This window comes from Buceros rhinoceros, unplaced genomic scaffold, assembly GCF_000710305.1.
Source record: "Buceros rhinoceros silvestris isolate BGI_N320 unplaced genomic scaffold, ASM71030v1 scaffold22612, whole genome shotgun sequence".
Lineage (NCBI taxonomy): Eukaryota > Metazoa > Chordata > Aves > Bucerotiformes > Bucerotidae > Buceros > Buceros rhinoceros.
The window spans coordinates 882-11,972 of NW_010401089.1; the positions used below are offsets into that span (position 1 = coordinate 882).

The 11,091-nt window shown below is 42.0% G+C and overlaps 1 protein-coding gene across 2 annotated transcripts in view; it reads left to right on the forward strand.

Moving 5' to 3' along the window:
• Positions 1 to 11,091, forward strand: part of GABRD (gamma-aminobutyric acid (GABA) A receptor, delta) — a 14,828-nt gene that overhangs the window by 777 nt on the left and 2,960 nt on the right. Inside the window, exons 2-7 of one of the 2 annotated variants that reach the window (XM_010132160.1) lie at positions 5,223 to 5,378; positions 6,606 to 6,718; positions 7,293 to 7,360; positions 8,218 to 8,438; positions 8,973 to 9,055; positions 10,495 to 10,632. In XM_010132160.1, coding sequence (XP_010130462.1) covers positions 5,350 to 5,378; positions 6,606 to 6,718; positions 7,293 to 7,360; positions 8,218 to 8,438; positions 8,973 to 9,055; positions 10,495 to 10,632 — 652 coding nt within the window. In that variant the 5' untranslated portion in view covers positions 5,223 to 5,349. The remainder of the gene's footprint in view (positions 1 to 5,222; positions 5,379 to 6,605; positions 6,719 to 7,292; positions 7,361 to 8,217; positions 8,439 to 8,972; positions 9,056 to 10,494; positions 10,633 to 11,091) is intronic. The other variant, XM_010132159.1, reaches the window with a different exon arrangement.

Here is an 11,091-nt window from a genome sequence, read left to right on the forward strand (position 1 = left end):
CCAACCATTTCTTCAAATAATACACTGTAAAGAGATATGTGTGCAGTTCTCAGTCACATTTCTTCTGAAGGTGTTAGCTAGGCAACCAGCGATGTTCTCTATATATTCTCTGCAGATCTGGAGGCTGTATGTGGAGAAAGCTTGCCATGATTACGCAATGAAAATAGAAGGGGGAGTAAAAAAGAACTTGCTGCATGTAAAAACATGCCTACATCATCCAGAGCAGAGATGGCCGTGGGATTAAAGGGGTCTTCCTGCTTCAGAGACATTATTAATAGCTTTGGAGGAGCATAAGAAGCAAAGTGCTAATTGTAGTAAGACATAACATTGCTGTTACAGTTTTTGGAATTAATTAGTGAGATCAGATTTTTTTCACTGAGAAGGAAAAGGATCTTGCATTAGAGGAAGTGTTAAGTCAACTGCTCTTAGTCAGGACTGACATATGATTTATCCTGTGACCTTGAATCTGTTATCCAGGGTCAGATCCTGACACCTCATGCTCTGAAGGAATCCAGTATTACAGTGAAGGCAGAGAAAATACTGCTTAGCACTCAAGGGCATCAAGATCTTGCCCCTAATTTCGACAAGCCTGTTTGTCTGCCTGCACTTGGGCTAGTGTTATGTATTTGGGTTGAGAAGTGGTGTTTGAGTATAAACGAAGGGGGGGAAAAAAGGCATTTTAAGGAAGAGTCAGCCTTCTCAGCCTCTGCCTCCAAGGTCTGTTCCTAGGCACAGCAACTGCCAGGGTATGTGCAGCCCATAATTTGTTGGGTAAATTGGTTTGTGTTCAGATGAATTACCTAGTTCCTTGACTTCTTCCTCCAGTTACACAACAGTGATGAGTTGTTTGTTAGAAATAGGTATACTCGTGGCAGAGAGTAAGGCCAGGCAAATTCTGGTTCGTGGAACTGCAGCTGTTTGGTGCCAATGTGCCAAAGGGTAAGACCTGCGGTGGTCAAGGACAGCTGCTCTGTCCACTACACCAGTTACCTGGAGATTCAGGATTTAGCGTGGCTATGGCACGACATTGTTTAATCTTGTAACGAGTGAGTAACCTCAGTTACATGTGTCCTTTTGTTAAACAGAACTAAACCGAAATTTTATCCTTGCTTCAGTAACAGTATTCACACGTAGATGACCTCTGAAGTAATCCCCCTTCTAAGGGCCCAAGAAGCACATTGACTTCCTTATTCTTCTTCCCTGGAGTTCTGTAAGAGGATATTACATACAGTTATTTTTGGAAAGAGATGCTTCTATGAGGAACAGTATTTTAGTAATACTGGAGGTTTATAATAATGGGCAAAACTGCCGATAGCTGTATTTTATTGCTCTTGCTTTGTTTTCCGAATGTAATGTGGTCGGTGGTTACGATGATAGAGGCCACCCAACACCACTGAGCTCCCTGCTTGTGAGTTCGATGGACTGTGTATTGACAGGGTAAGCAAACTGTACTCAGAGAAGGAAGAACATTTCAGCGAGTTCTGAACTCATTGGGATGACATAAGATTTCCCAAAGGCAGAACGACCTATTAAAATAATGTTAAGGTTTGGCAGAGGAGGGGTGTGGGGAATACATGTAGCCTGCTTCCTCACAGCATTTTTGAGTATCCGTGCAGGGTGCTTTAGAGAGTTGTATTTGAAACAATTCCTCTGTCATGTGCTATTTGACTGAAGGGAATGAGCCAAATTCATCCTAAGTCAGCACATCCTACTTATGCCAGGGCTGTTTTAAGGTAAACATTTTTAAAAAATAATATTTTGTGGTCTGCTTGAGGCAGTGGTTAGTAGCAAGAAATTTGGCATTTAGATGATTGACAGTCTTTATCAGAGTTTGGTATGCTGTGGATGCTGCAGTAATAACTATGTCCTAGAGAATGGGATGATCTACTAAAACACACTTAGCAAAATATTTCTGCATCCGCGCGGAGAAAGAGTACTATTGACAGCAGTCTTGGGGCGTATGTCCGTACTTTGTAATCCTTTGCTGAAAGAGATTTTAAGTCTCTAAAAATAGGTGTATCTTTTTATATTTAGGGTTCTGCTTGTTATATGTTTGCATAGAATTGTCTTTCTGTTATGTGTCTCCCTCAGCCTTTTAATTCTATTCATGGAAAACAGCAGCTTTAACACGTGAATACATGCAAAGAGTGGTTCATTTTCTGTAGCTTAAAACTCCCAGGGAGGAAAAAAGGGCTTTTATGTTCAAAACATTGCCATGAATTAAGCCTAATGCTTTTTCAATTACATTTCAAAACACAAAACGTATTTAGAGTGAGCTTCACTTAGTCAGGAATGGCAGATGGGAAGGATGTGCACACTGCGCTGGATAATCCTGGAGTCTGACAGAGGCTGGATTGTTCGCTGACCTTGCAGGATATTCTTTGTCTTTTTTGGAAGAAAAAGTTTTCTTGAGTGGCAATGATATCTGGGACACTTGCCCCCAGAAGATTATCTCAAAGAAAATGAAACATATTCCACCCCAGCCCTTGGTATATCAGTCAAACTGGTATTTCCTTCTACCAGGTGAAGAGATTCATGTAACAACTATGCCACGGTTCCCAGAAGAATCAGGTTAGTGGATTTAAAGAAGAAATAGGAGATGCAAAAAGTGATTTTCCACATCTTGCTGCTGTACGTGTTTGTCAAGAGGTTAGCGCAGCCTCCCTACAAGTGGGACCTAGAAGTAGTATCGCATTGGCCACTGACTGAAGGATGCCGCTGAGCTTTTGGCACTGCTGGGCAAAACTGAGATTGCGAATGTTCTCTCTGGTTTGGTGGCAGCAGTGCCCCTAGTCACACAGAGCAGACAGACTGCCTCGTCCCTTGGGGACATGGAAATGCTTAGCAGATTTTTTTCTAGTAGCATTGATAAATTTCTAGTTACCTCTTCCAGGCAGTGTTCTGGAAGAGAGAGAGGTCAGGCTAGTACCTCACTCGCCTGCCAAGCCCTTTAAAGATGTGCTGTCGCAGCTGCTTGATGTCTCTCCTCTAGACCACTCCACCTTGGACAGAAAGGGTTTGGGGATGTAAGTACTTCTAATTCTAGAACTGATGCTACTTGGCTCAGAGAGATGCACTTTGTCGTCTGAGATTCTCTGCTTGGAGTTGCTTTCTCTAACCTGTGTGAAGTTTTGTTAGGCAAAGAACATCATCGCAGTTCTGCCAGGTTTATCATTGGTGATTTCCCCTGTCTAGCATGCAGGAGAACTTACTGTTCTTTCCATAGTTTAAAGAGCAGGGATCTGCTAACAACAAGCTCTGCTGAAGTTCTCACGATGCTTAAACACCAGATACGGACAGATGCAAATACATTATGCAGAATATTTCCTTGAAATGAGCAGCGTACAGTCAGTGTGGATGAAAACCCATCTTCCTCTGCTTTAGATTTGGGAATGACTTCTGCGTGGTGTTAGGACGCATGACTGAGTTGCCATTCCATCAGCTCAGCACTCTGCTCTGGCCTGGTGCGAGGTAAAGATAAGCTTTTCTATGAGCTGTTATGTCCCTTGAATTTTACAAACAAATAGCTTAATTTTACAAAGCCCTTCTCTTACTAAAACAAGCTTTACAGCAGCTTACATCAGGAAGTGAAGTTGCTGAATCAACTAATAGTAGTTTCTTTTATTTTCATCTTTACTGCTTACACTATGAAAGGTTAATCCCTTCCAATGAGTCTTTTCTATGCTGGTCTTCCTTTTTCAGGTACAATAAATGAAGAATATTTTAGACCACATATAATCCCAAGTGATTATAAAGGATGAATGAAATTTTCCCACTGTCCTTCATGTAACTTTAAGGCACTGGACCTGATGTACAGAAGTCTCGAGGAATGGCTCAAAGGGTTTGAGCATACAACCCCTTCCCCATTAGGTGTTATGTCTGTATTATTTCCCTTGCTCCATCAGCATCCATTTCAGTCTGACAAGATGTAATTTCAAGAATACGGCTGTTTGAAGTGATCACTGCGTAGTTTAAAGGTACAAAATAGGTTCTCAGAATCACTGAATGGTTGAGGTCAGAAAGGACTTCTGGAGGCCCACCCCCCTGCTCAAGCAGGGCCACCCAGAGCCAGTTGCCCAGGACCATGTTCACGTGGCATTACAATATCTCCAAGGAGGGAGACTGTAACCCCTCCTGGCAGCCTGTCCCAGTGCTCTGTCACCCTCACGTGGAAAAGTGTTTTGTGACCTTCGAGCAGCACCTCCTGTGTTTCGGTCTGTGCCCTTTGCCTCGGCTCCTGTCGCTGGGCACCACTGCAAAGAGCCTGGCTCTGCCTTCCTTACACCCTCCCTCCATGTATTTACACACGTCGATAAGATCCCCCTGAGCCTTCTCTTCTCCAGGCTAAACAGTCCCAGCTCTCTCAGCTTTTCCTCATACGACAGATGCTCTAGTCGCTTAATGATCTGCATGAAAAAAGCCTAATATTGGCAAAAGCTTTTGGTAACTCTGTGATAACTGTTTGTAAATGAAACTGTAGGTAATTCTGATGCAGGTACTCCAAGTATCTCAGACCATCCTGTGAGCACTGCGCTAGTCTGTGACCATGGCAATAACTGAGTAATTTTGTTGTCTGTTTCAAAGAAATTTAAAACTGAACCAGTAGTATTAATATCAACAAAGTAAATCTAGCCGTAAAATTACTTCAGCTGTAATATTTTAATAACCCCACTGGGATGAAGTGCATAGAGCTCCACTCACTTCAACACATTTGCAGCACTGATGATCTGACCCTAAGGCTTTATTAATAAAATAGAAGCAAGATTCTTTTTAATTGTGTCATGGATATTTAAGTAAAACTCCCTCTAGATTGTAATCTGCTTAAAACACATGGCAAGCGACAGCCCACACTTCTAACCCAGCTCTTGTCATTTTAACTGCCTTTTATTTAGCTCTGTGGCTCTCCTGAATGCCATTAAACCAGAACACTGACACAGGATACTGGCTGCACACTGGAAACGCTTTGTCAAACACGATGAGGCTCCTGGCAGTTCTTACAGTGACATTAATTCTGTTACAGCAAGTGACTGAGGATAAGTCAGTTATCTGCGAGGAGTTCTCGATGTACACCAGTAGCAGTATTGTGAAAGGGGAGCAGCAGAATTTGTTCTTATTATTTTTCTCAGGTTGAGCACTATAAATATACCTGGTATTCTGAGTTTACGATGACTTCTACCTAGTACTTTTGTACTACTGTGTATGTAGGAAGATTTTTCTTTCAGTCCCCTGTGAGAAGAAGAATTGGTTATTGTAGGGCACTCTGCTGTGCTAGCAGTAGCTCCATGTGCTGAGCTGAATGCCCAGACTGGTGTATTTTGGAGAGAAAACCCATGTGCTTTATGTGGGTCAATGTCGTGTGAGCACTCTAAGAAAGTTATGTAAGTACCAGGGCAGAATTTGTTTATGGGATATTATTCTGCAGCCTTTGATTGATGTTTAATGAGTTTCTCTTCTGTTACTAGTGATATATTTCTCTCAAATGTTGTATTTATCGCTGGACTCACTGGAAGATGCTAAAGCAATGCCCAGACTGTTCAGGTGTAGTACTGCATTCAGATCCAGGCCCTCTCAAACCACCAGCAATTCTTCTCTTTGCAAATAGTTGTCACAGTCCTTCGTTTATCTGCTCCCGCCTTGTCACAGTGCTGGCAAGAGGAATTAGGTGAGCAGGCGCAGGTCTTGGAATGCAGTCTGCCAGCTCACTTTAACCAGTTAATGAGAAGGTAAGCTTGCCTTTGTTTATAGGAGATTATGGGATATCCGCATGACTGCTTGTGCCAGGCGGGTTGAGGAGCCTGGGCTGTAGGCAGCCACCTCTTTGGCTCAGAACGAGGGAGAACCACCCAGCTTTTGGGCTCCATGGGCAGAACCTTCTGAGTTCCAGTGCCACAGCTCCTGCTGAGCTCCAGTCTGGCCTGTGGGCAGCATCGTGCCGGGTTGGGGCCGTGGGGATGTCCCCTTCCATGCTCCCATGCCTTCAGCTGTCTGGTTTTTAAGGGAGATCTCCTTTTTGACCGCAGCTTTGCTGTTTTCAGGTGTTTGCACACCTTCCCTTAGCATTGCTTTTTGTATTTCCGAGAGCAAATGGTACTTTTCACACTACCAAAGATGTTAAATCCAAATTCCAGTGTGAAATTCTTACTATTTCTCCATTGCGTTTCACAATATACCAGTCCTCTTGATCTCAGCTGTTCCGTGGTGGTACTAGGAGCTGTCAGAGCTGCTGCATCCCACTGCCTGCAGAGCTGCATTTCAGCATCCAAAGATGCATTTTATGCAGTGTACAAAGAAACTTGGTTTCCTTCATGCTTTCTTTAAATTTCTCATTTTTTCCCCTATTTTTTTAAAAGAAAAAACCTTAAAAACATATGTGCCTCTATGTCAGAAAGAGGCCATAGTCTTGCCTGAAGTATGTTTTGATTTAAACAAATTTCTGAAATAGTTTTCTTATATATACACACAGTATTTTTCACTAAACTACCAGTATAGCCGATTATACTGTAGGTGGTCTCTGGTGTAAAAGAAGTCAACGTCTTCCCTTTTCTGTTATTTTTCTATCTGTAAACATGGCCAAGTTTTAAAAGACCCTTGTTCTCTTTACCTAGAGCTATGAATGACATCGGAGATTACATAGGTTCCAACATCGAAATATCCTGGTTACCCAACCTGGACGATTTAATGAAAGGTTATGCACGTAATTTCAGGCCTGGGATTGGAGGTGAGACTTTGAGAATAGTGTCTCTTGTTTCTTACAGTCTTCTGCTCTCTGATGTTTATGTGAACTTCATCCACTACATGATTAAAAAGTTCTGATTGTCTATTACTTGGATACTGGAAATAATAGCAATCAACAATTTGCTTGATTTTGAAGGACAGAGTGTACAATAGAATAGCAATGCAGTCTTCTTGCTGATACAGTTCTTAAATGGCTGTATCTAAGGTGAAGGAATTATGGTTTGTATCAAATGGTGATAATTTCTGCATTTGCTTGAAGTCACGCTGTCTTAACCTAGATGGTGTGGTTCCCAGAAAGGATGCCGTAGTTCTCGGTAGTTGTGATTATAGTCATATCCTTTATCGCTAAGTGAGGTGTTCTGTTGGAAATGGAGGATGCAATCTGTAAAAGATTTAAAGCCCTTGCTTTAAGGTAGATTTTACTTGGAAAGTGCACTTTATTGTGGAAAACACTTCTATGAATTCACTTTGTATGAAAGAATTGACAGTCTGGGGTCATCTATAATTTTGTAAGCACTATGATGATGAAATCACCCCATTCAAATGTTTTTTCTCAGGTCCTCCTGTTAATGTTGCTCTTGCAATTGAAGTAGCCAGCATCGACCACATCTCGGAAGTGAACATGGTACGTTATCAGTTAAACCTACCAAGCTGAGAACGAATGTGCTGCAATGTCAGAAAGTGCACAAAACTAACTAGAGAGCCAGCTGATCCTCAACGTGTTCGGAGTGGAGAAACTACCACAAGCAGATACTGCAAAGAACAAACATGGGTTTTTAAGACACGGACAGAGTCTCTTCTGGCAGACATTGGAAATGATGAGAATCTGGCCATGTATCGGGCACAGAGATTTCTCACTACCATTAGCAAGGCTGGACCTGTGCAGCACTTCCTAACAGAAAGCCTAATTTTAAGCATTAATGCCAACTTCTGTTCAAATTCCTTTTCACCACGGATACTTCCAAAAAGGAGCCAAGGGAACAATCAGTTGTGAGATGCTCCTCTTTTTTTTTGTGTAAGGACCTTTCAGTAAAGCAGTGGGGCTGCATAAACAAGCATAGGTGTGGATTACCTGCACTTCTGAAGCACCACAGATGTAATTTTAAAACCAAAATGTTGACTTGCCCTCCACCCTTTCCCTTCATTACAGATGCCAAACTTCACTTGATTTCTTTAGTTTTGCTTTAAAAAACAAGTCGTACTTGTGGAGACACATGAAGGCATTTTCTTCATTAAGACATTTGTAACTCTTGCAATGTGTTAACACTGACATTGAATCACTTTTTGATACTTTGGGATTATCCATGGTAGAAGCATACGACAGAAATTAAAATGCTTGGGCAGCTCTATGGTTGACTGAGTATAAAGATACTGACTTGCACTGGAAACAATTAATACATTTCTAGACAAATACAATGATTTTTTTGACCAAGTCAAGACATTATGATTCTGTTTGTTTAATTGGGATTTCTCTTGTCATAGGAATACACCATGACGGTGTTCTTGCACCAGAGCTGGCGAGATGACCGTCTGTCGTACAACCACACCAATGAAACTTTGGGCTTAGACAGCCGCTTTGTGGACAAGCTCTGGTTGCCAGATACTTTCATAGTGAACGCGAAGTCTGCCTGGTTCCATGATGTGACTGTGGAAAACAAACTTATCAGGCTCCAGCCAGATGGCGTCATTTTATACAGCATCAGGTGAGTGAGGAAGAGTGCACGGTTATGCTATCATGGACTCACTTTTTGAACAGACCGTCAGGTAATCACACAGTTTTCCTAGGTTGATTTCCTGAGATCATTATTACTTTACAATGGAAGAAGGTACTGGTGGCTCCTATCGGAGATCCCTGTGACAAGGATTACCCTGCCAGGAAGGTGTCTTTGGCAACTCTAACACATTTTCCACTGCATAATCACTGATCACTTTCAGAAAGTCTGTAATGGGAGATGAGCATCTCATAATTAGTTGGTCACCAAGCAAGGTGATGCTGCATTCAAGCAAGGAGATGCTGAATGCAGAGCAAAGATTCTGTTCTCCACTTTCTTACTGTCTTCCAGTGAGCCTGATTTAGGCTCAACTTCTCCATCTTTTGTAAGGGTTTCCATAAAGGTTTTGAAAATAGTTTCCTGTAGTAGTATTAAGTTTTTAAAGTTCTCCGTTTAATCTTTTGAGTTCTGAGGAGAAGGCTCTATCTGAATGCAACTAACTGGTGTTCACGTTGCTTGGAACAGGATTACCTCAACGGTGGCCTGTGACATGGACCTTTCCAAGTATCCAATGGATGAGCAAGAATGCATGTTGGATTTGGAGAGCTGTAAGGGCTGAGTACAGTGTTCTGTATAATCTGTATTTTGTTTAAAGCCTGCATATATGGTACTTTGCTTGCTGGAGTTTGCTGGAATGATTCTGCTTTAGTCAATGAAATGTAAGAGGTGCCTTAGGATTTAGAAATAAAGGGTACACACAGCAGTCCCTTCATTCTCTGTGCTGGGCATTAGGCTATGGACTTTCCAATACCAGATCAGCTCTGATTGCACTCAAAACTATAGGATTTAATGTAGTGAAGATTAACAACCTGTAGTCCTGCTAAGGAATGTCTGGAACTTTGTGCTTGATGCAAAACCCAGTGAAGTAGTGAGAGTCACTGGCATTGCTGAGAGTTCTATCAAATCTGGTGAGAATAAGTAGAGAAGCCCAGAGCCAAAATCTGCTGTGCTGTTTTTTCTTTATGAGAAAACAGGAAGAAGAAGTTGCTCCCTGCTTTTAATGAGTGCCATTGTGCCTAACCCTTACAGAGCTGTTTAGCTGGCCTTTGCATTCCTGTATGTTACACAGAAACCAGTCAGGATACTGCAAGGATTGGCTTAAGTTCATTTGTACTCACAAAGGAGGGTGAAGAATGAATTTACATTTTGTCCAGCCTGTATTTTATCTATGACCAGCATGTAATTCCCATGAGCATCAGTGCTCGAGAATTAAATCCACCACTGACCCAAGCAGGGGCCACCCACCGATGGCAATGAACCTGGTCTTTCATGGGTTTTATACCACGGAGTCTACAGGTCCAGGGTGTTCCAGATATCTGTGAATAGCAGTTTCTGAGCAGATCCACTGGCCTATTGATTCGAGCCTCTTTTTTTCTTTTTTAGCACTGTCTTTGTTTTTTAGGCAGTTAACCATAATACCATTTTATCTCGTCAAAAATAGCAATCTACAGTTTTACTTATATAATCACCAAATGCAGAGGCAGCAGACAGTGAACCAGCAATCAGTTCTCTCTCCTAGCAAGTTCTGCAGGGAGTTTTGGTGGTGGTTGAATTTTTTAATTTGAGGGGATTGATTTCAGTGAAACAAATAAAGCCTCTTTCAAACAAATGAATGGTTTAGCATCAACAGCAAAGATCAATTTCCTATGGATTTGCATATTATCTAAAGCCCCTCATACACATTTCCCCTTCTCTCATGTCCCTGGTGCCCTGCACCTCTCCCTAGCAGTTATCTTCCAGTGGGCACCCATGCCAAACTGGAATCAACTTGGATTATTCTTCCTGTGGGAAAGCCACCCCAGTAGGACACTGGCACCACTGATGTTGCCAGGACCGTGAATTAGCCAGACTGAATCATACAGAGCGTGTTTGCAATGGCACTGAGGAAAATCAGCATAGCAGAGGAATTAGAGGACTTCCACTACCAGTCCCCTAAGTTCTGAATTTCTTCCTCAAACTTTATGTTTATTCAGCTTTCTTTTGGCAGATGGCTACTCTTCAGAGGACATCGTCTACCACTGGTCAGAAAACCAGGAGGAGATCCATGGGCTGGATAAGCTGCAGCTTGCTCAGTTCACAATTACCAGTTACCAGTTCACAACAGAAATGATGAACTTCAAATCTGGTAACAGAATCTGTCTTCAATTCAGGGACATCATCTGACTTCTTCCTGCATAGGGAAGCCTCCTGTATCTATAGTAGAGAAGCCTTTTTCTTAAGCAATGAATTGAAGAACCTGTCGGGTTTCTGATAAGAGTTTTCATTAGCTTACATTTGTAAAAAATGCTGAGCCTTCAAGTAGCCACTGCAGCACATTATGACTTTTAGCTCTGTTCGTTAAACAAAACACTGCATGGAGTAGCCAGACAGCACTTGATGAAAAACATTTGAGGTACAGCCCACATTTTCTTGACCTAATTTGCAACTTTGGATAAAGAAAAATTTCCATTAGCCCTGATGTTATGAGGCTTATGACGTACAGTCAGATCATTTGAATTCTATCCAGTAGAAGTCAGTGGTGTGTATGCGTATCACTGGGTTTATTGCAATGTTTGTAAAAGATTGGAGTCATTTCTTTCCTGCT